This window comes from Copadichromis virginalis, linkage group LG8, assembly GCF_057382275.1.
Source record: "Copadichromis virginalis isolate Kocher_CV1m ecotype Utaka linkage group LG8, C_Virginalis_male_GT1.1, whole genome shotgun sequence".
NCBI classification, from domain to species: Eukaryota; Metazoa; Chordata; class Actinopteri; order Cichliformes; family Cichlidae; genus Copadichromis; species Copadichromis virginalis.
This window is the reverse complement of record NC_140625.1, coordinates 31,161,209-31,185,030: the sequence shown is the minus strand read 5'-3', so window position 1 is coordinate 31,185,030 and position 23,822 is coordinate 31,161,209. Positions and strand designations below refer to the sequence as shown.

The 23,822-nt window shown below is 42.5% G+C and overlaps 1 protein-coding gene and 1 long non-coding RNA gene across 9 annotated transcripts in view; one reads left to right on the top strand and one right to left on the bottom strand.

Moving 5' to 3' along the window:
* The window catches only part of jakmip3 (Janus kinase and microtubule interacting protein 3), a 46,891-nt gene that overhangs the window by 19,893 nt on the left and 3,176 nt on the right, over positions 1 to 23,822 (top strand). For 5 of the 7 annotated variants that reach the window (XM_085467092.1, XM_085467091.1, XM_085467086.1 and 2 more), the window contains 11 exons: positions 2,171 to 2,308; positions 3,079 to 3,114; positions 3,271 to 3,342; positions 12,824 to 12,928; positions 13,700 to 13,828; positions 13,916 to 13,999; positions 18,516 to 18,578; positions 18,722 to 18,820; positions 18,897 to 18,995; positions 21,856 to 21,915; positions 22,169 to 22,234. In XM_085467092.1, the coding sequence (XP_085323218.1) occupies positions 2,171 to 2,308; positions 3,079 to 3,114; positions 3,271 to 3,342; positions 12,824 to 12,928; positions 13,700 to 13,828; positions 13,916 to 13,999; positions 18,516 to 18,578; positions 18,722 to 18,820; positions 18,897 to 18,995; positions 21,856 to 21,915; positions 22,169 to 22,234 (951 nt within the window). The remainder of the gene's footprint in view (positions 1 to 2,170; positions 2,309 to 3,078; positions 3,115 to 3,270; positions 3,343 to 12,823; positions 12,929 to 13,699; positions 13,829 to 13,915; positions 14,000 to 18,515; positions 18,579 to 18,721; positions 18,821 to 18,896; positions 18,996 to 21,855; positions 21,916 to 22,168; positions 22,235 to 23,822) is intronic. The other 2 variants (XM_085467085.1, XM_085467089.1) reach the window with 1 other exon arrangement.
* On the bottom strand, positions 5,802 to 8,382 carry LOC146704055 (uncharacterized). Of its 2 annotated transcripts, XR_014922060.1 has the most exons (5): positions 8,101 to 8,382; positions 7,615 to 7,678; positions 7,095 to 7,247; positions 6,644 to 6,731; positions 5,802 to 6,058 (listed from the first exon to the last, which is right to left on the bottom strand). It is a non-coding gene; the product is annotated as an uncharacterized LOC146704055 (long non-coding RNA). The 2 variants fall into 2 exon arrangements; XR_014922059.1 differs by having other exon boundaries at positions 7,615 to 8,382.

Genomic DNA, 23,822 nt, shown 5'->3' with positions numbered 1-23,822 from the left:
AATGAATTTTTGAACTATTTTGTAAATAAAGTCGCTGCCATCAGGTCTATTATCTCTCCATCATCCTCTCAGTATCACACTGAAAATATCAAAATGATCATCTGTGTCAAAGATCTTGGAAAAAAGAGTTGCAGAACAACTGAACAACTTTTTGGAGAAGAACAATGTTCTGGACATTTTCCAAGTCTGGTTTCCACAAATTGCACTCGACTCAAACCACTTTACTTACAGTGTGTGGTGACATGTTGATGGCAGCAGACTCTGGGGAGTGCTCGTACTGGTTATACTGGTTCTCTCCTCAGCTTTTGATGCTGTTGATCACAGCATCCTGATAAATAGGCTAAAGGACTTGTTCAGGATTACTGGTGTTGTTTAAAATGGTTTATGTCGCATCTATCTGAGAGATCTTTACTGTCTGTATGAATCATGTGTTGTCTGAAACATCAGCTCTGCCTTCTGGGGCACCTCAAGGATCTGTTTTAGGTCCGATTCTCTTTTTGCTGTATATCCTCCCTCTAGGCCAAATTATCATCTCCATGCTGATGACATTCAGTTATACTGTTAAGCTTCTGAGTTTTATGAATTGCCTTGTTTAAATAATTGTCTGTCAGAAATCCAACAATGATCAAATGACAATTGAATCACAACTTTGATTTTTGGTCCTGACCATATAATCTCAGAAATTAAGCAGCATATCAGTTTTTTACTCCCTCCTGTTCAATCGAGTCTCAGAAACTTGGGCATCATATTTGACAGTACAGTGTGAATCTTTCCAAACAACTAGTCCAGAACTGTTTTTATCATCGAAGAAACATTTGTCAACTCAGACTACTGGTGTCAAAGACAGAACCTGAGATGATTCATGCTTTTATTTCTTCTCGTTTGGATTATTGTAACGGTCTTTGTGCTTCCAACAAATCTGCTCGGGATCGCCTTCAAACTGTACAGAATGCTGCGGCGAGACTTTTAACTGGCACTGACAAGAGGTCACACATTACTCCAGTTCTGGCTTCTCTTCACAGGTTGCCAGTAAATTTTAGGGTTCATTTTAAAATTTTAGTCGTAACTTTTAGAGCTCTGCATGGTGAAGCTCCCCAGTCCATCTGACCTGTTGAAACCTCATGCTCCATCCCGAGCACTTAGGTCTTCAGGTCAGAAGTTACTGTTGGCCCCATGTACTGGGTTCAAAACAGGCGCCGAGGCTGTGGAACTCTCTTCTGTTGGCTTTACGGTGTTTAGACTCAATTGACTCTTTTGAAAAGCAGCTGAAGGCATTTCTATACAAGCTTTTAATTCATTTTCTCATTGTTTTATATTATTTTATTTAGCACTTTGTGATTTTTATCTGTGAAAATACATTTTACTTACTTTTACTTACTTACTGTAATGGAAATTACACTAAAGCAGAAATTGTTATAGTTAGGGCTGTGCGATATGACCAAAATCACATATCCCTATGTAAGACAAAAATTTAACATTTTCTGTAAATTCTGTGAAATTTGGTCCACTCAACTTGCGTGAAGTGTTTTCAGCTGGGCGTCGTTTACCTGGAGTCGAGTGTTACATAAGTTGAAACGGACGCAATTTTCTTTATGGGCTCTTTCTTAGCTTATCGTCCGTAAACACTCTTGTCCGAAATACTTTGCAGTTTATTTTGAAAAATCTCAACAGGATCTTCAGCTTTATTGTGAAAGGTTTATGTGGAAAATAAACAAGCCACACGATGGTTTTACCATCGTTGTTGGTAATGACAACGCATAAAAACAGTCACTTGTCCACTGTAGTGTGGTTATATTAAATATAAGAGAAAAATAGAGCTTTGGGAAATTCTACCGTGACCATCAAAACCATGAAAAAATATTGCTGAAAACTGTTTATTTTACCACAAAACAAACGATAGCGTAATATGAAACCATAGACGTTTTTATATCGTTACATCGAACAGCCCTAGTTATAGTATACTTTATTCAAACACAGTGAAACAGCGCTGCATCAGCTGCTGAGCATTTCTTCCACATCTATTCATTTTAGTTATATTTCTATATGAAAGAAAAGACAACCCATCATGGCCGAGCACTTGGTGACAGTGAGCATGAAAAACCATCAAACAGCAATCGAATACTTTAGCGTACCATTGCTATGGTAACAGCCATGCTTTTGTGGTCCACAGAGGAGGCCAAGTTCATTAAATGATCTGGACCGCAGCCACTCCACCAGTTACCATGGTTACAGTCAGGACGAGAGAGAGATGGAGTTTCTGCGGTTACAAGTCCTGGAGCAGCAACACATCATTGATGACCTGTCCAAGGTACCCATACTACTGATTCAGTTCAATTCAGTTCAGTTTGTATAGCGCCAAATCACATCAGTTGCCTCAAGGCGCTTTATGTTGTAAAAGAAATACCCTACAATAATACAAATAAACCAGAGTAAATCTCAACAATCATATGACTGCCTATGAGCAAGCACTTTGGCGAGAGTGGGCAGAAAACACTCACTTTTAACAGGAAGAAACCTCCAGCAGAACCAGGCTCAGGGAGGGGCGGGGCCGTCTGCTGTCAACAGGAAGAAGCCAAAGATTAATAATAACTAGTAATTAAATGCAGAGAGTTGTATAAAAACATAGTGAGTGAAGAAGAAACACTCAATGCATCATGGGAGTCTCCCAGCAGCCTAAGGGAGGATTCAGGGTCACCTGGTCCAGCCCTAACTATATGCTTTAGCAAAAAGGAAAGTTTGAAGCCTGATCTTTAAACAATCCAGGGTCTACCCTGTCTCCTGCCCTAAGACAGCTGTGATAGACTCCAGCCCCCCCCTCCCCCCCACGACCCTGAATTGAATAAGTGGAAGAGGGGGATGGATGGATGGACACACATAAGCCCATATGTGTTCATTCATAGTTTTGATGCCTTCAGTGAGGAACCACAATGTGAAAAAACCCATTAAGTGAGCAACTGTGTCCATACAGACGACAAGTAATACTGTTACTGCTCCTACTAGTACTACACACACTCACACATTTATACTTGTACTACAGTTCAGTACTTCACTGTAATAAGACTTAGTTTGTGTTTACAGGCTCTGGAGACAGCTGGTTATGTGAAGAATGTGATTGTAAGTATTGAATCGTACCAGTGTTAATACAGTTGTTGGTGTGTCCTGTGTGATGGATTGTGAGCTTTGTATCGAACATGCATAGAATCAGTGATAACCCCGAGAGTAAGATCTTTCTGTTAATAGTGAAACATGCTGCTGTCTGTCTGTCTGTAGGAGAGAGACATGTTACTGAGGTACCGGCGTCAGGAATCAGGGAGGAGGAAACGGACCTTCAGAGCCTGCAGGGTGAGGCCAGGCCTGTACCCCGATATTTCTTTGTTTGTGTGTAAGAGATGTGCAGAGAAGTGTATGACGAAGCCAGGTTAATTCTTTAGCGAGCTGTTTACCTATTGAATCTCCATGAAAACCGAGGCTGACCAGCTTACCTGATCAGAAGCAGGTGACCCTCAGCATTTCTTTCATGTGCAGAACGCTTTCAGTGTTTTGTGTGCAGCTTGTTCCTGAAAGCAGCAAATGAAGCCCTGCTGCAAAGCTCCAGCAGCTCAGACTGAATGTGCATCCCATTACGTAAAGTGAAGTTGGAGCGACGTCTTTTATAAGTCATTTTTGGACCTCCAGTTTTGGTCCACTGAGAGGGTCCACTGTAAAACCAGGTGACAACTTTTTTTTAAATGTCTGCTTAATGTTGTCGTCAATAGAAACGACATGTAGGGGCTATTTATGGCACATTGAGGAGGATGGAAACCTCAACGTTTACATTTGCTGGAAACCCACAAACACAGACCAGTACCTACTCCCCACTTGACTTCCACCACCCTCTGGAACACAAACTTGGGGAAATCGGGATCCTGCAACCCTGGAAAAACATCCCCTCTAAGCCAGAAGGGGAAACAAAGGAACACACATGTAAAGAAAGCTCATAAACATGTGGTTATCCCAGCTGGGCTTTCATCAAATCAACTAAGATGCACAGCAAAGACGGTCAGACACCAACTGGAGAGGATCAGAAGGACAAACAGAACAACTGTCATCCCTCATGTGGCAGGTTTATCAGAGAAACTCAGGAGAGTCTTCTCCAAGCACGACATCCCAGTGTACCCAGCCACACACTCAGACACAAACTGGTTCATCCCACACACAACCTCAACAATGTAGCGTAGCTGTACAGTGTAGGGAGGAGTGCTCAGACCTCTACACTGGAGACACCAAACATCCACTTTATAAACGCACAACATAGAAGAGCCACCTCCACGGGACAAGGCTCGGCTGTACTAAAGGACAAAGGTCACTGCTTTAAGGATGCAAATGTTCACATGTTGGACAGAGAGGACAGGTTTGAAAGAGGAGTAAAAGAAGCATCTGTGTCCACTGTGAACGGCTATCTTTGAACAGAGGGCGGGGCTTACCACACCAACTGTCTGCCATCTATAATCCAGTTCTGAGATCCTTCACAGAGACCTTAACGCCCACTCACACTGAAAAAAATATGTTGTTGGATTTACTTAATTCAATGGTGGACATTTGTTGCACACAGATGTTTTGCTTTGGCAGCAACTTAAACAATTGAGTTAAATTAACACAATTTATTCATGTTCAATAAACCTGTGCAATTTGTGTTGATAAAATGTGACTTAAACATGTTTTGATGAAGTAATTTGAGCTCTTGAAATATTTTAATCCTTCACAATTTTCTCACTTTATCCCAACACGATTCAATAACTTTTACCCAATACTACTTGGTCACTTAAATGCTACATGTTATCTTCAAATTACATTTTGCTATTATATTCTAGCATCAAATATACAATTTTCAAATGGAGGCCTTATAACAGATTGTATTGTTCTCTTCCAAGATGGTTGCTGGCATCCACCAGTAACCTTTCAAAACAAAATGTCTAATTTCACTGCATTGACAGTAGGTAAAGAATTAAACTGACATTACTCCTCCACTGAATCTACATAAATCAACAGTTAAATAATGTCAGTTCTTCCGTGTTCTCTGGAATCAATCACAGCAAAGAAATTAGACTGTTTCTTTTGAAAAATGTTGGGAAAGAACAAATCAAAACATTCTATTTAAGGCCTCTGACGTCAAGATTCAGTTAAACAACAATTATAACTAAACAATTTGAGGTAATGTTAGTTTCCATTAACATTAAATTAGGTTACTGAATTGGCAAACACCTTCCTATTAACATTCCCCATTTTACCCCAATAACTAAAGAAATTAGCACTTGCAGGTCAAAACCTTTATTCAAGAGATGCAAAAATAACATTGATACAGTGACTGTCAAAAATTACAGCACTGATCATACTGTGACATCTTGGTTCAAAACAGCAAGCTTAGAAATATTCAACGTTCTTTACTTCAACTGAATGAAACTGAAAATAACATTTCACACGACCCATATGGGATATTTAGACTGCATAACTGTTCATGCTACATCTCTTCACTAGTAAAAGAAAGAAAAAATACAAAGAGAAATTTAAAAATGCTGCCAAAATGCTGTACAGAGCAAAAGGAAAAACAAACAACAACAACAAAAACGGCTCGTCCTCATGGCAGTTGCAGAGTATATAAAAATGAACCCTGCGATCTGTTCCTGGAATTGAGCTTCAAAAATGCAGCAGAACAAGTGTGAGATTTAAATGTCCTCTCACCTAGAGCTGATCAGCTTGCATGCATAACAGTGAGCTTCGTTGCAGGAGCAGTTTTGTCTTAGTTGTGAGTTTTTCTTGAGAGCTGAGTTGCATCCAACTCCATTACCACCCTTTGAATCACCTCAAAAGTGTAGCAGAGTTGTGATGGGTAACTCATATTGAAGGAATAAAAAAGGTCCAAACAGCATGGCTACTGCAAAGGTCACGTTATCCAGATCTTGAAGAACTACTATACCCTCGATGATGATGCCAACATCAGAAAAGTCATTGCCTGGTGCATCCTCTGGAGACAGATGTTCATTGTGGTTTTCTCAATCTGTGCAGTGGCCTCAGTCAAGTCCTGGTTAAACACAAAACATTTCTTTAAGATTCCTTTTTAAACTCATCTCTTTTGAATCTACCAGTTCTAATGTTAGAGTAATTTAAACCAATGCAAGCAACATAGTAAATAGCTATAGCCAAAGAGTTGCCTGCCATGCTGCCATTCATGGTCTAACAGAGTTTCTAAGACAGAGTGAAAAACATAATAATTTCAAATGCTTTACATTAGTTTTTGTTAGAAAGACACCGGCCCATCAGAAATCCAGGTTATGTCACTCAGAAGATGTTAGAATTTAGACTTTCAGCCCCACAATTTGGTTAGCTGTTGGTCTTTTTTTTTTTTTTTCAAACAAAAGCTAAATATTGGGGGGATTTTCCTTTGTTCACTAGAATGACAAATTTAAAGTTTTTTCACACTGATGTGACCCCTAATATAGGGGGGTGGGGCCTCAAGGGGGGGCGGCCGAGTTCACTACCAGGCCTCATGTGAACTTCAAATTATTAAAGAGGACTACTGGTCCTAACCAGTCCAATGAGGATCAAGTGGATAACTAAATGCATTTTTAAAAGTTGCAAAGCCACAATCTACTCATAAAACACTCACCATGAACTCCTGCACCAAGATGTTGCAATTGTCTTTCACACAGATGCGGAGCACTTTGATGAGACTCCCTTCGAGCATTAATGTCATCCTAAAGTATTATAACAAAGAAAACAGAGATTTGTGAACTTTTCAGTAGCACAGAAGAAAATGATCCCAGACAAAAACTTAAACCAGTCAACATGCAACACCAGCATCTACAAAGAAATATCAAAAGTTCCTGTTTGACATCAACTTTATGGATATATAGTTTCCAGAACATTTATTTTTTTTTAAAAAGATAAATTTTTCTCAGTGGGCCAGTAAATGCATAACGAAAATTATGGCATCCTTTCGGTGGAATCAGTACTCACGGGTAATAGTTGACTGTTTCAATGGATGCAGCATAAAAATCTTTTACTGACCTAATGCAATACATATACACTTTGTAGTTAAAGAATTTTAAAGTTCTTACTGTCATCATGGCAGCTACATCCTTTAGCTTTGTGCCCTGTTCCCCCGATCACTTTGCAAACACTTTCAGCAGACTGTCAGAGAGAAACTCAGCTCCGTCAGAAACCTTGACTGTAAAGGCATGGTTGGGATGCACTGGAATGCTGCATTTCATCTAAAATGACATAAAATTATTTTGAAATAACAGCAGGCACTGTGCTTGGTTAATCAGCAATGTTTTGTTGAATAAAAACTGTGTTTCCAGATCTTATGGGATTAAAAAAATCCAAAGATGTTTGTTTCTGATTTGCAACCCAAGAACCCACAAGTTACAACCTCATTTTAGTTCAAGTGTGCATTAATGTGAGTCCAGTAATCACCTTTCTGACAATACATACAGGTTAAACCTATGGCAGATTTTGGATTTCTCAGTTGTATTAATAGGGTGGTCTATTTGAGTATGCATGCACCTAATAACTATAAAAAATCTATTATAATTAGGTTACAGAAACCTTAAGCGAAAATAGAATATACTTTCTTACCATAACACCTTGAACCCACAATCCATCAGCTGACTCCTGGTGAAATGCAGAATAGATGTGGTCTCTCAATGTGCATCAACAAAAACAAACAAACAAAAACAAAAGGACAGCAGGTGAGGGCAGGAGGGGTAGGGATGTAAGCTAGCATAATACCGCTGATGATATTAGCTAAAGCTGTTCAATGTCCAAAATCTCACTAACACCACGGTGCAGTAAATACACAATGTAACTGAAGAGTCAGTTGGCAAATCTATTCACACAGAAAACCAAATTATGTTGAGAGTGCCTCGTAATTAGGTTTAATGTGATATTACGGCTCTTGTGCCAAAGACAAATTCAAATGAAAAAGCGCCAATTCTTTGACAACAGATAAAACAGCAAATCAGCTAACGGCTCTTTTTTAGCATGTTACATGGCGGCACTCTAGACGTTTAACTACATTTGGCTGAAATATGGTAAACATTAATTCAAAAAATCAAGACATACCAAAAAACGTAGAGTTGGCTGCTCGACTTGACTGAGATGGATGCATTTTTTAAACCACGATCCAAAGCCCGCGAGATGAAATCACGCGTGGTTTCACGAGATTTAACGTTGCTATCTTATTGACTTACTTCACCTGAACATGATATGAACAATTTAATACACCCTTTCTGCATATCATGTAGTTTTTACACTATATAGTTACATTTATCTTTAAAACATGAGGCAATTGTGTTAAATACATGCAAGATGCTTACATAAATCCAAGAGATGGCCAGTCCCTTTTTTTCAGTGCACATGGGTGAGTTGATCTCAGTAGGTCACATGACTCACGATGGTTCAGCTAAGGTTCAAGGTTCAAGGTTCTTTATTTGTCACACACATAGTTATACAAGTATAACACAGTGAAATGTAGCCTGACACGCTCCTCGACATGTGCAAAAATTGGGGGGAGGGGGGGGGTGTAGAGGAAGAACATTATATATATGTAGTATATACACTGGGTGAATGTGCAGTAGTAGCAGCAAGCAGGTGAATTCTGTACATTAATATGAATAGACATCTGACTATTTTACAGGATAGACAATATAAACATATTTAAAATTAAAGGAATTGAAATGTACATTGTTCCTTGGTTTAGTGTCTGGAAGAGAGTCCTGTCTCAGTCAATTATAGAGGATGTGAGAGGGCGGGTGTGTGTGTTTAGGGCACGGATGGCTTGGGGATAGAAGCTCCTCTTGAGTCTCTCTGTCCTTGCCCGGAAGATGCGGAACCTTCTACCAGATTGCAGAAGTTGGAACAGTTTGTTGCCAGGATGGGACGGGTCCTTCAGTATCTGCGCTGCTCTAGTCCGGCATCTCCTGGTGTAGGTGTCCTGAAGCGGGGGGAGAGCAATCCTGCAGCAGCGTTCTGCTGTACAGATCACTCTCTGGAGAGCTTTTTGGTCCTTCACACAGCTGTTCCCGAACCACGATGTCATGTTCTGTGTGAGGATGCTCTCTAAATGCTCTCGCTAAACCTCTGCTAATAGCAACTACACCTTTTTTCACACTTTGGCTCCTGTGATGAGGGTAATGATCAAATAAGGGACACGCCACTATTTGGTTTTACAGCTGAAGAAGCGTCTTGGATGAAACTTGAAACATCTTCAAGAAACTTAAACGAGTCCAGTCGCTTGTGTTTTTACAAGCTCCTTAAATTAAGTCACCATGGTGACAGACATTCAGTGTTTTCTGAATAATGATTGAAATATTAAAAGGTCACAAACTAAACGTCGTTTACTAATTCAGAGTCTTCTCCTGTCACAGCTCCAAATTAAATTAGCTTTGACCAATCAGGTTACAGCCCAGTCATCAGATTTCGATGATTTCATGTAAACATACTGAGAGCTGGTTGGACCAACTCTGGTCAGCTCTTCTGGACCAGAAATCAGATCTCTGATGATCTGTAAAGCATCCTGAACTGGGCGTGATGTAGAAAAATGGAGGAAGATCTCAGCCTGGGCGTTTACCGTCCTATGTAGTCTGGAAGATGTGTGGTTGGTGGGGTGGGTGCAGTTTTCTCTGTGGTGGGGTTGGGTGGACTGTCCCGGGCTCTGTGGAGCCGGAGGGTGCTACTGCACTGGGCCCCGGTCTGATGGGCCTGGGCCCCCCTTCCCTGGCGGGTCGCGGAGGGTGGGAGTGCCTACTGGGGTCAGCGGGGGAGCTGGCCCCAGGGAGGGGTTACCTGCCCCTCCCTTCCTTCCCTCCCCATCTCCAGCTGCCTCCCTCTTCCCGCTCCTCCACAACCACCCACACATGCAGGGCCTTGGGGTAGGGGTATGTCACCAGGGTGCAGAGGAGGCCCCCCCCCCGTCCCCTTCTGGCTGCCTCTGCCTCAATTTTATCCCACAACTTAGACATTCACATTATTCACACTCTCATTACCAGAGATGGGCAGTAACGCGTTACTTGTAACGCGTTACTGTAATCTGATTACTTTTTTCAAGTAACGAGTAAAGTAAGGGATTACTATTGCAAAATCGGTAATTAGATTACCGTTACTTTCCCGTAGGAACGCTGCGTTACTGCGTTACTAAAACCGTGATTTTTTTTTGCGAGAATGTGTCATGACAGTGACGTAAGCAAGTGCGACGTTCGTGACAACAGCTGTGTGCAGATCAACAATGGTTCACATATCGAGTGCGGGAGAGAGTATGAGCGTGCAGCGTTTAAAGCGTGGAAGTACTGACCTTACTTTGAGTTTGATTCCATAAAAAGTGACAAAAACATTAGCGTCCATCGTGCGTGGGAAGAAAACTTCTTTTTACAGCGAAAAAAACCCCTAAACTTCCGAGCAAGCACCGAGTAGCTACGACGTAATGGGAAACTCACAGAGACACTCGCGCGGATTCTTCAACTGACCGCAGCACACCTGCACCAGGGTAACCCTCCGCCTACCCTGCTCCTGCTTTACAGGTGAAAATAGAGCAACAGGACCGCTGAGTCTTTGACTTTATTTATTTTCTGCTGTGTTTTACTTGCATCTGTTTGAAAGAGTGAGTGAAAACACAAAAAATATTTTATTTTATGAGCTGGAATGTGCAGAAAATAGGTTTAAATGTTAAACTAATTTATTCAACTCAGAGAATGTTGCATATAATTAAATGTTTTGCTTGATGCATAAAGTTAAAAGATTAAAACTAATAAAACAAGTTTTAAAAAGAGACTTTTCCATTTGATTACATTTTGTATGATGGATTATGTAGAAAAAGTAGAATTGGGCTGAAAGATCTATCACTTTATCACCTCTTCAGGTTGTAAATCGTGTTTTTAAAAAGTAACTAAGTAACTAAGTAACTAAGTAATTAATTACTTTTGAAAATAAGTAATCAGTAAAGTAACGGGATTACTTTTTGGGGGAGTAATCAGTAATTAGTTACTGATTACTTTTTTCAAGTAACTTGACCAACACTGCTCATTACACATACATATAGGATCTTGGGGGTGGGCACGATCACGGAGTCCAAATCACCATCAGGGTGTACACCTCACCCCTGACGTCGTTGCCCACCTCTCAATTTTAAATACACTTAGTCATTGAGGGCTAGCAGGAGGGACCATGCGCTTACCTGCTGCTCTCTGGCAGGTAGCTCCATGCCCTCCTGGGTTTTAAATGCACCTTAGAACACACATGCATCAACACTACAATGAGCGGGTGGAGGGAGGTTTGGAGTCTTCTCCCACCCCCATTCTCTGCGGCCTGCTGGAGCGGGAGGGCTAGTAGGAGGAGTTGGCCGTCCGACTGCGGTCTGGGGTGTGGGGCCTCCCTGCTGCTGCGGAGTCGGGGCGGTCTGCCTCCCCCCACCGCAGGGAAAAGGGAAACACCACCTGGGTCTGGGTGCAATTCCCCCCTCCAGGGGCAAGGGTACCTAGACCCGGTTTGTAGAGTACGCTTGGGGAGTGTGATCGTGTGTACAGCGTCTCTTTATGTCTGTCTCCACGTTGGTTGAGTGTGGAGTGAGTGCATATGAGAGCATGAGGGTGGGAATGGATGTTTGTGTCTGTGTGTGCCTGTATGTCTGTGTCTATATGTCAGGTTGGGTATCAGACGCCACCTCTCTGGGGACACCTCAGGCCCTCCAAGGTTTGGAGGCCTATCTCCACCCACCACCACTTCCCCTGCCGGTGGCGGACTCCCTCAGGTGTCGGTGTGTTGGTGGTTCTTTGTGTCTGGGGGTGGGCGTCCGGGTACACACCGGCTCACTCCTTGGCGGCCGCTTGTCGGGGCCTGGGGCCTGGGGCTCGCTCGGGCCCCTTTGGAGGTGGGGTGCCCCCGGCCTCTCGGCCTGGGGCTCGGTCACTCAGGCACAGCTGGGGGCCGGCGGAGCTCACGGGCGCGTCACTGCAACTCCCCCTGACTTCTGCTCCGCGGCTGCTGAGTGAGCCCTCATCTGGGACTCTCCTCAGCTCTTACTGGAACAGTGGCGCGGCTGCCCCTCTGTTGGTCTTCCATGGTCTCTTGTGTTCTGGGGGCCTCTGGATGTCTGGAGTTTTGATCTCCTCCATACCCGCTTCACACCCTGGAGGACGGGGCTGTGGCCCCCCCACACTCCCTAGCAGATCATTACATGGAGAAACCTTTGGAATGCAAGCATGCTGATCCACACAGGTATGCACACATGGGTATTCACAGACGCGGACTAAAGCTTTCTTGGCTGCTGCCTCAAAGCACACTGTGCGCTGTCTATCTTACGTGCTGCACAATATCGTTTATTATTTAGTAAATATTGATATCTATGACTAGCTAGTTTATTGTGATGGTGCTTTGTTTTCTCTATTATTATGTTGCTCTTTGTTGTTTGCTGTCTCCTCTGTTTGTTTTTTTTGTTTGTTTGTTTTTTTCTCCATACAGGTGACCCAGGAGTTCTTTTTTTTTTTCTCTCTCTTCCCCCCCCTTCTCACCGTCTCTTCTCCCCTTTGGTTTTCTTTCTTTCTCTCCCCCTCTCTCTCTCATTCATTCCCCCTGTCCTATTTATTAAAAAAAAAAAAAAAAAAAAAAGACAAAGGATGAACTGAAGCTCTGCCATCACGTAATGTCGCATACTGCTGTTTCTGATGTCATTTAGAAAAGAAAAAAAAAAAAAGAAAAAAAAGAAAAAAAGAAAAATGGAGGATGTCTTGATGGTGTTATGGCACTTTGTGGTGGGTTTTCAGAACTACGTTGTGTCTCTGTGTGTTGCCTGCAGGTCATTGAGACGTTTTATGGCTATGATGAAGAGGCGTCTGTGGATTCTGATGGCTCGTCTTTGTCCTTTCACACTGACAGAACTCCAGATACTGAACCAGACGAGGTACGCACACACACATACACACACCCACTGTTTCCAAAGGTGAGGACATCCAAACGTGTCCTTAAGTCCAGTGGGATGTAAAAGGAAACAGCTGGTAGTTTCTGACTCTTGGAACAGACAGCGCTCAGCCTTTGATGGAGAGCCGACAGAAAGACAAAACCTTCAAAGATCCACCTTTGCTAGATTTTAAATAATAATTCATATAGTAACAACAAAACATCCTTCAGGTACTTTAAGTTGTAACCTGCTTAAGCTGCCAGTGTCTATAACAGGGGTGTCCAACTCCAATCCTCGAGAGCTACAGTTCTGCAGCTTTTAGATGCATCCCTACTCCAACACAGCTGAATCAGATGGTTGGATTACCTCTTCAGCATCCCATCAAGTTTTGCAAAGGCCTAGGAACAAGCCATAAATTTGATTCAGGTGTGTCGGACCAAGGATGCGTCTAAAAACTCTCGAGGACTGGAATTGGACACCCCTGATCTATAAACAGTTAACTGCATCAGTCCTAATAGAGTCATTAAATTAAAAACAGAGCTGAGTTTATTTCTGAAATAGCTTTTAAATCGGAAGTGGCACGATATTAGCCATGTTTTTTATACGTCCAGCAGCGACTTGCAAGTGTCTGATTGGCTGATATGTGTGTAGTTGTGCATGATTGGTTGTGCTATCTGTATTACGTTTCATGATGACAGCAACAATGAGAGCTTGAGACTGTTTCAGTTACTGCTCTGACTCGCTGGTCTGAAGTTGGGGTTTTGTGTGTTTTAGTTATGCGTGCATGAGGAGGCGGAGCTTCGTTACCGTCAGCTGACTCAGGAGTACCAAGCGCTGCAGCGAGCGTATGCTCTGTTAGCGGAGACGAGTGGCGGAAACTACGATGCAGAGAAGGAGATCAAGGTGACCCCGGTGGGGGCACAGAGGGCTGCATTAGCTGCAATGAAGCAAGGCACTAACAGGTTGACGGTTGTATTCTTTGTGTTTCAGACCAGAGAGCAGCTGCTGAGTGAGATCAGTCGATACCAGAGCAGAGTTTCAGATCTGGAATCAGCGCTGAAGCAGCAAGGACTGGTAACATGCAAAACTGTTGAGTTTCTAAAACGCAGAAAAATTACAGAAGGATAAAACCAAGAGGAGGCAGGTGAATGAGAATATTATCTGCATTCTGATTGGTTCTAGGCTAGAATCCTGCAATAAAGGGGTGTGTCTTCAAGCTAATCAAAGAACCAATCAGAGCCATACAGAGGTAGAGTAAACTACAGTTGTACTCCATAGAGAGCCAGCAGGAGGCACAGCTGTGATACAGTCTCCACTCACAGTGACAGGCAGGTCGTATCTCCTCCTCGAGCTCTGACCTTAACGTCTGGAGAAAGAGGCAAAACCTTCATGTTGGTGCTTGGTGGGTGTAAAACCTCCACATCCAACAATTTGGTGTGTCCAAAGCACTGTTTTTCCTGTAGGTTGAACCTCTACTGCACATGCCCAGAGTTACACAACATTACAGCTCCATCAGCTGCCATTTCTGCTGGTGCAAACGGTTGGAGAGGTAGTTCAGGAGAGCACGCCCTGACTTTTCTTTTTCTTTTTCTCTCATAAATATGGATAAAGGTGAAAGGAAATCTTTGAATGCTTGACCAGATCCATGTTCATCCTGAAGATCTGTTAGACCAGGGGCCAGCAGCCTTTCTGATGAGTGCCATCTAAAATTTCCTCAGAAGTCAATGTGCATTAGCAATAAATTTAATAACGCTCTATATGAACAGTTACACGCTATATAGAACAACTTTATAGAACTAGAAAAATTTGCATTTCCTGCGAAAATGCTGTGTGGATGCTGTAACGCTGAAGCTGTCTGCTGAAAATAGCTGAAAAGTTGCACCAATGGTAATAACTTTGCAAAAGCATAGGAACTTAGCAAAAATGTAATTACTTAGCAGAACTGCAATAACGAAGAGGAAAAATAATACTTGGCAGAAATATTTTAACCTAGAAAAAGTTGCATTTCCTGCGAAAATGCTGCATGAATGCCGTGTAGGGGAATCTGCTAAAAACAGCTGAAGAAGTAAAACTATGTCCTGAAAGTAGGTGAAGAAACTGAAAAGAAACGGAATGTTGTGCTGCGGAAGTTTCTGCTGAAGAATCTGGAATTTTTCCCGAAAAGGAATGAAAAAACTAATAATTCTGCTGAAAAGGGGTGAAGAAGCTGAAATTTGTGTTGATAAGTTTAACTGTTACCTGAAAAAAATGTTGCCATAGGCGGGATTCGAACCCGGGCCTCCCGCTCTGAGAACGGCTACTCATCTCACTGAGCTAAAACACAGTTCACCCTGGCAAGCAAAATCAATGACCACACTGATAATTTGGTCCATTCGTTTCAATGGGACAAAAAAATTGCATAAAAATGTAATATCTCAAAAAGTATATGAGCACCAAAAGTCATAGCAGGAAAGAGCAGAAATAGCAGAATTTTTAAAAGTTTGAATGGTGAAAATCAGATAAAAACTGTGGGACTAGTTAAGTGCCAGAAAACGTACAGAAGTAACTAGAATATAGTGGAATAAAGAATAAATGGTAAATGGCCTGTATTTATATAGCGCTTTACTAGTCCTTAAGGACCCCAAAGCGCTTTACATATCCAGTCATCCACCCATTCACACACTGGTGATGGCAGCTACGTTGTAGCCACAGCCACCCTGTCGCACTGACAGAGGCGAGGCTGCCGGACACTGGCGCCACCGGGCCCTCTGACCACCACCAGTAGGCAACGGGTGAAGTGTCTTGCCCAAGGACCCAACGACCGAGACTGTCCAAGCCGGGGCTCGAACCGGCAACCTTCCAATTACAAGGTGAACTCCCAACTCTTGAACCACGATCGCCCATAAAGAGCGAAATAAAGAGAAACAGGAACTCAATAGTGTGGATGCTGTAGGAATCCACACAGTTATATTTGTTAGCACTTACTGAGAGGACGGACGCACGCTCCACTTGACTGTCGTGTCTCTCATCCTCTCTGTTTTTCACATAATGATGTTATCCTATAACCTCGCATGTGATTGGCCACAATATGGAGGGATTGGAGCATAGCTGAGCAACTGTGTGAGAGCTGAGCAGCGAAAGGAGGAGCCGGCTCTTGTTCATGGGAGTCGACTCTTCTGATTCACTGCAAAGCACTCTGTAAGCACGGCTCTTAGAGCTGATGCTTTTGCGCATGACACATTATCGAACGTTACGTTGTGTGTCATGGACACTGTTGACTCCAGAGGCAGAGCCAAACACTTTATACACCCGGGGCTTAGGCCTAAAGGGTAGTATGTGTAACACTGATGAAGCGCTAATGAATTAATACAGGCTAGGTATTGAGTGAAATATTAGGTTATTATTAATCAGAAGATTTAGGAATGCTACTGGAGCTGATGGGCAGTAATTAATAAATACACACAACACAAAATGCTTTTGCAGGTACCATGTATTTAATCGAAAGCAAAGAAAAATAACAAGAAAAAAAAAAGTTCCCCATAAATAACACATGTTAACATCAAAAACACTGATCCACACTGAAGTCAATGAGTTTTATCTGAATGTCCATGAGAGATGTCCAAGCGCTATTGTCCATAAACGGGGGAAATGGTGTGTATGATTGTGGAAATCAGTGTATTCGGAAAATGGGGACAGAGCGTCATCTTTGATAGCTTCCTACCAGTCCAGTGGAAGCTTGAATGCAGAATGAGTCCTGCTCCTAGCCGTTCATTGGCTCACCATCCTTTTCCATACCCAAAAAGGTTCACCTGGCCTGCATTAAATAAACAAGGCCAATAAGAAATCACAAGAATAACACAAAAATGTCAGCCAGTTAAGCTAAATACATTCTTGTTCCTGTGTACACAATTTATAAATAAATAAACAAACCATATATTTAACCAATAAGGATTTAACTAAAACATTTCAACTGCTATATACATATTATATAGCTTCACAACATTTGTTATTCAACAACTATCAGTCAAATCAAAAATCAAATTGTTTGGACCGGCAGCAGCCAATTAGTGTCAGCACACCGGTGTTGGCACATAAGGACGCTGTCATAGCCTGTCAACCACGTTGATTAGCTGCGTATATACGAATGTGAATCGCATCATTGGCTGGACTGTGGGATAAGGTGGCATCGTTCCCATACGGGAGCAGCCAGTCACTGACTAACACTGCAAAACAGAATTGTTGAAGTTTTAATTTTAATTTCAATTCAGGTTAGATTATTTTTTTTGTGCGCAACGCAGATTTTCTGTGTGCAGAGACCGTGCCAGCAGTTGCAATTGTGCACATGCGCAGCTTGGAGTGTAGTGTTCTGTAACAAGTAGGGGTGCAACGATACACAAAATTCACGGTTCAGTTCGGTTTGATACAAAAAATGTTCATGCCTTTTTAATTTGTCATTTATTAAAATTATAAATATATATTTTAACTCAAACGTACAGTTTTTAAATTTAATGTTGCTGAAACAACAAAGTAATAAAATAAATCTATCTGCTGGAGAAATCCCTCATCTTTGGAAAAGAGAGTTTATTACAGAGAAATGGCTCTTTCCAAAATAAAAGCTCTACTATAGCTTCTTCTGGGCTATATTCTCAGCAGCATATTAAACATATCAGGTCCCCATAAGGAGAATCCTGTGCTAACAGCTGTCTAAATGACTCGGGTAAAGTTTGTAGCATGCTGCTTGTTGTTTTTGTCTGCTTCCACTTGTCTTCGCACTAGGATGATGTCGTTGTAAATGTGCAGTCATATTCGTTGTGTTCCCACTAGTGCTGTCAGCGTTAATCTGAAATGACGTTAACGCCACAACACGGCAAATCTCCGTTAACGAGCTACCGCGGATCGCCCCGTGCGTGGGGCTGGACGGCCAACACGTTAACGAGCTAACTGCGCTAACACACTAGCTCCCACCCATGTAATTGAGCATTGCATGGCACATGCAACACACTGTTTTACTTTAGTCCATGACGCGCTTACCTTCAGGGTCATACGTCACATGAAAACCAAATTAGTTCCAAAGGCCAGATCTGAATGAGGGTGGGGGAGGGTCAGTTTGCTATGTTGCAACGAGCTTAGCTTCTGTCTTGCGCTGCGCTCAGTGAATCTGTGTTCGACTACTCCGCCTAGGCTGCACTGTCGAGCGCAGATCCACTGAGCGCTCAACACAGACAGCATCGTCAGAAGGAAAGTTGATAAAATAAATTACAAATGTTGTATTGTTCGATACATATGCGTACCAAACCGAAAGCACTGTATCGAACGGTTCAATATCTATACGAGTATCGTTGCACCCCTAGTAACAAGGTAAACAAAAATTTAAAAAAAAATAAACATACAAGTATAAAAGCTAAACAAGGTATAAATAGACTAAGAGTCATGATGAGAGGTATGCAATCCTGAATAGATAGTTTTCAATATATATCTGAACATATAACAGCAAAACCAGTGGTTCTCTGTGGAACACAGCCGAACACGTGTGATGAGAACAGAGAACAGGTCTGAAAACAGATCACACGATCACAACATTGACAGTGCGGTCGCTCTGTCTGTGTCTCAGGACCTGAAGTGGGTGGAGGAGAAGCAGGCGTTGTATCGGAGGAATCAGGAACTGGTGGCGAAGGTGAATCGCATTTGTCAATCGTGACGTCTCAGTAAATATACACACAAATTCTTCTGAATCAAAAAGAACAACTTGCATTTGGTATATTTGGTATTTGGCTGAGAATAGACTTAATGTCACACGTAACAACGGATGGTTTGCAGGTCAGGCAGATGGAAGGTGAAGAGCTGCGACTGAAAAACGACATCCAGGATGCCAAAGACCAGAACGAGCTGCTGGAGTTCAGGATCCTGGAGTTAGAGGTGAAAACGTTGCAGATGCCAGTAACAGCATCTCAAACTTCCAGACGTTTACCTGTGATTTCTGTTTGCTGTTCAGGAGAGGGAGCGGCGCTCACCCGCCATCAATTTCCAACAGCTCCATTTCCCTGAAGGCCTCAGTCCTCTACAGGTTTACTGTGAGGCAGAGGGAGTCACTGTGAGTACATCCGTCAGTACACCTGAGTGCACCTGTAAATATCTCTGAGGGGTGCACTGCCAGCATATTCAGCATATCCAGGCTTTCGCTGTGTTAGCTGGCTGAACTAAGCTACACTTTCACTGTTAAACTGGGCCTGAAAGGTGCGTTTGATTTGTCATTTCATTCTCTTTACAAATGGATCAGCTGAGCTCCTTTTGCTCCAGTGAGAGGAGTTATTAGAGGAATGCTGACAGAGCTATAAAAATGTAAAAGAAAATAAAGTGCTGCAAAAACGATGACAGCAGCGCTGCAGAAGATTATTGAATTTGTGATCATCAAGCAGCAGTGAGATAAATCTATTATAGCCATCCGTTTTCTTTATCCAATTCAGTGTTGTGGGGGGACTGCAGCACATCCTCGCTGTCATAGGGCGATGGGCGGGGTACACCTGGACAGGTCACAGGTTTGTCACTGGGTTAATACAGAGACAGACAACCATTCACAGCTTTTTATTTCTAGGGTTCACGCTGCATCTGTGAACCCTTAGGCGCTGAAGTTTGGTCAGTGTTCAGTCACAGACGTAGAAATTAGTCTGTCACAGATTCAAGGGTCAAACCGCCTCCAAACACAAGTCGTCGCATTCACATCAGAGGCCGGTAGAGTCGCAGCAGCAGATCTGGATTAAGAAAAGCTCAGGTTGGAGTTTAGAACAAACATCCCTGTGATGCAAGATAACTAAAAATCATCCTCAACATGTCGATGCTGTTTGTGCTGAATACCCCTGAACACACCTTTAACCTGTTTCTTGGTGCACTGAAGTAGTGTCCCGTCTGAAGCCTCGACATAATAAGTCTTTGACACCATTGGACCTACTGTCTGATTATTAACACCATGCCGTGTACTGGATCAATCCGGCGCCCGTTGCTCGGTCAGGCCCCTTCCAGGGGTGGGGGGCTCAGTCCCCTCTTCGGTTGGCGGCTGCTGGCGGAGCCTGTGGCGATCTCGCCACAATGGTGATGTACGCAGCTGCTCCTCCGGTGCTCTGGGGGGCCTCTGGATGTCTGGGATCATCTCCATGCCTGCTTCATGGCTCGCAACACCTACTATTACAAACAAACAAGCTTTGTCAGTAATAGCCCTTTGGTCCATGGCTTTGGTCCCTTTGGACCCTTAGTGGATACTGGGTGGGAATCGAACTTGCACCTCCCACTCCAAAGTGGGATGTGTAGTCTTACCACTACACTATCCAGCTGCACTTACATGGAGGAACCTTATGAATACAAGTGCGCTTGCACACACAGGCCTGTGTTCACAGAAACACACTTCTTCCTTGGCTGCTGCCTCCATGCGTTGTCGTTGTGTGCTGCTCCGCTCAGTTTTTATTATTTACTGTTAGTTCTGCTTATCTAGGTTGTTGCTGTGGTCTCCCTCCTGTGTTGTTCTCTTTCTGCCAGCAGGTGATCCAGCTGATCTTTTCTCTCTGTCGCGCTTCCCCTCTGCTTTTCTTTCCCTCTCCTTTTTTGGAAGGTTGCTTGTCTTTGTCTTTCCCTTTTCTATCCACGGGTCCTGTCTGTTCCAATTGTAATAACTTAAAAGAATAAATAATTAATAAAGATCAATCAAGTGGATGAATAATGATCCACTTGGAAAAATAAATCAGGTGGGCATCACCAAATTTCCCCTTGTGGGACAATTAAAGGATTGTTCTATTCTGTTTCTCTTGGCCTTCAAACTATAATTCATGTTGCCAGAGTTCTCTGAGCTCCCTTTCGTGTCCAAAGTCCTGGAGAAAATTGTCTGCGTCCAGCGCCAGGCTCAAAGCGCTACACAGCACTGAAACTATGCCTTTAAATGTTTTTAATGATCTTTTATTAATGCCATTTAAGTGCTTTTAGACCTGAGCACTGCATTTGATAAAGTGGGTCATGGTGTTGTAGTGTCCAGACTGCTGTGGGTATTAAGGCACCTGCCCTTGATTGGTTTAGATTCTATTTAAGCAGCAGAATGTTTTCTGTCAGGTTCATCCATCCATCCATGTGGAGTCCCTCAAGGATCTACCCTTGGCCCAGCATTTTCTCCTTTCACATGCTCCCATTAGGCTCTGTTTTCAGAAAATATGGATTCTCTTTTCACTGTTTTGCTGATGATTCACAAATCTACTTTCCTCTTAAAAAGAATTCTACAGACTTTGAAAGTGTGCGTGACTGTCTTCATGATATTAAATCATGGCTGGCATTAAATGTTTTGAATGTGAACAATCAAAAAGCTGAGATTGTCCTATGTGGACCTTCTGACCCTCGTTCTTCTCTTAAGGGTGACCTTGACCCTCTGGGAAAAGCAGAACTGCCTTTGCAAAAGTCTGGGAATGTTATTTGATGTTTCTTCATATTGAGAAACTGCTGTTAAAGGCTTTGAGAGAGTAGCTAATGCGAGTAATTGATCCAGACCTGGCAGCAGCTCTCTCATCTTCAGCTCTCGCGTGTTTACGTGTGCTCCTGACAGGCAGGCGTAAACGCGACCGTATTTCCCCGTCTAGGCTTGTTTGCGTTCTGGCTTCCAGCACGTTATAGAATTGATTTTAAGATGTTATTGCTTGTTTTTAAGTCTCTAGGTGGATAAGCTTCGCCGTACCTCTCTGATCTTTATCTCATGCTATAAACTGAAGGCTGCTTCTGACTGAAACACAGGAGGGGCCTTTGCTGTGTGTAAACTTTGGAACAGTTTGCTTCTTCAAATTAGGGTCTCTCCATCTGAAGACACATCCTTACTCTCTAGCTTTTAATTGTGACTGAGTTGTTTTGCTTTTGTGTCTTGCCGTCTACTTGTGTGTGTTTATTTTTTCACTGTGTAATGGTTGTTTTTGTGATTTGCCGATCAGGACATTGTGATGAGTGAGCTGATGAAGAAGCTGGACATTCTGGGAGATAACGCCGTAAGTGTATGTTGAATTTATTTTGTACATGTCTGTGTCACTGAAACATGTGATCCATGTAATCCGCTTGTGGCTTCACGTGTGTTGAATGTGTGCATTTTGTAAACATGCTGTTTAGTAACCGTGGTGACACGTTCCCTGTTTCATTAGTGAGTCCTTTCTGATGATCAGTGAATAAATCTGAGTTTGTGTCGGGACAACAATACTTTCCATGTTGAGCGTGTTGTTTATATATTGCTGACATGTTGTTTTTCTGTAGAATCTGTCCAATGAAGAGCAGGTGGTGGTAATACATGCCCGGACGGTACTCACTCTAGCAGAAAAGGTGAGCGTCCCACCTGTCAGTTCTCAGAGAGCTGAGGTTTCTGCTCTCTGACAGGATGCAGATAAAGTTTCTTATTCTTTGCACCTCTCAGAGTTATTGGCACAGGGAAAAAGCAGGTTCGCATAGTGAGATTGAGGACGTGGAATAACTGACGGCTCATCAAAGTTTACATAAGATCAGTCCGATCTCGTAAAGTTGCTGTTGATCTCGGCAGGTATCAGGTGAACAGTCAGACAGCTCGTTGCTATTGTTTCACAAAGTTGTTTGCTCTGTCTCTGCGAGGTAACAATATGAAATGTGTGCACATGCAAAAATACCATGTGATTCAAGAAACATGAACACCAGCTAAGTTGGCTCTTACCATCATGTGTTTGTTAATGGACTAGAATAAATTCAAACAACAGGTACTTTGCATGTCTGCAGGATAGGGCTGCCATGATTAGTCGATTACGTCGACTATCAGAATCGTCGACGACTGATTTAATAGTCGACGCGTCGTTTGAAGCTTTGTAAGATCCCAAAAGACGCAGGAATAAGTAGCAGGATTTAAGAGTGTAATAACGGACTGAAACAGAAGATGGCAGCACTGCATGTACAAGGATGCCAGCTGCCGTTAAACCCCGAAGAAGAAGAAGCTGTGTCCCAGAATTCATAGCGCAGCCCAGCTCAGCTTCCAACAATGGCGGCAGCTAGTTAGTTTTAATATTACTCTTATTATTCTTTCTGGGTCACAAAATAAACGTTTAACATATTTTCATGGAGAATGTAGCTGTGTAAACCTCAAATATCGGCTCAGTTTATCAAGACACCACATATTTTCAAAAGCGCTCCGACGTTTTCGGAGACGTCTGTTACCCACTAGCTCGATAGCTAGCCGGGGGCTAGGTCACTAGAGCCGTGAGAACACCGGACTCCCGGCACATCGTTTTCAAACCCACCGCCGTCTTTCACTACTCAGGTTAAACATGATATATGAGTCACTTAGATAACTTAAAAATGTTATTGTTTGGCTTTTTTCAGTGTTTTATTTGTTCCTGAGTAAATCGGTTTGGCTGAGATTAAAGTTATAGTTTTTACACAGCTGAATAAACATCAAGCAGACAGCTGATTATCAGAAGTGTGAGATGCTCCAGAATTTACTCCGGTGTCCTGTTATATTTTAGATAGCAAGGAGTTTATTAAACTTCACCGAAACAATCTGCAAATTTCATTAAAATTATAATATAATAAATAATATAATAAACTATCATCTTGTCTTTATTTTTAGTTAGCACCTTACACACTTAAAGCTGTAAGCTAATGATAGTTATATAAGAGCAGATGCTGCTGGTGCAATAAGCTGTACGTTTTACGTCCAATGGATGATGATCTGATTAGTCGACTAATCGCAAAAATAATCGGTGAGTAGTCGACTATCAAAATAATCATTTGTGGCAGCCCGACTGCAGGAAGATACAGAAAAACAGAAAAGTGTCAGAAACATTTAAAAACAAGTCTTTAGGTGAGATTTAAAGATGCTGAGTGTTGATGAGGTTCCCAGATTCTCCAGCATCTGTGGGTCAATAAAAGCTTTGAAAAGTAGTACTCA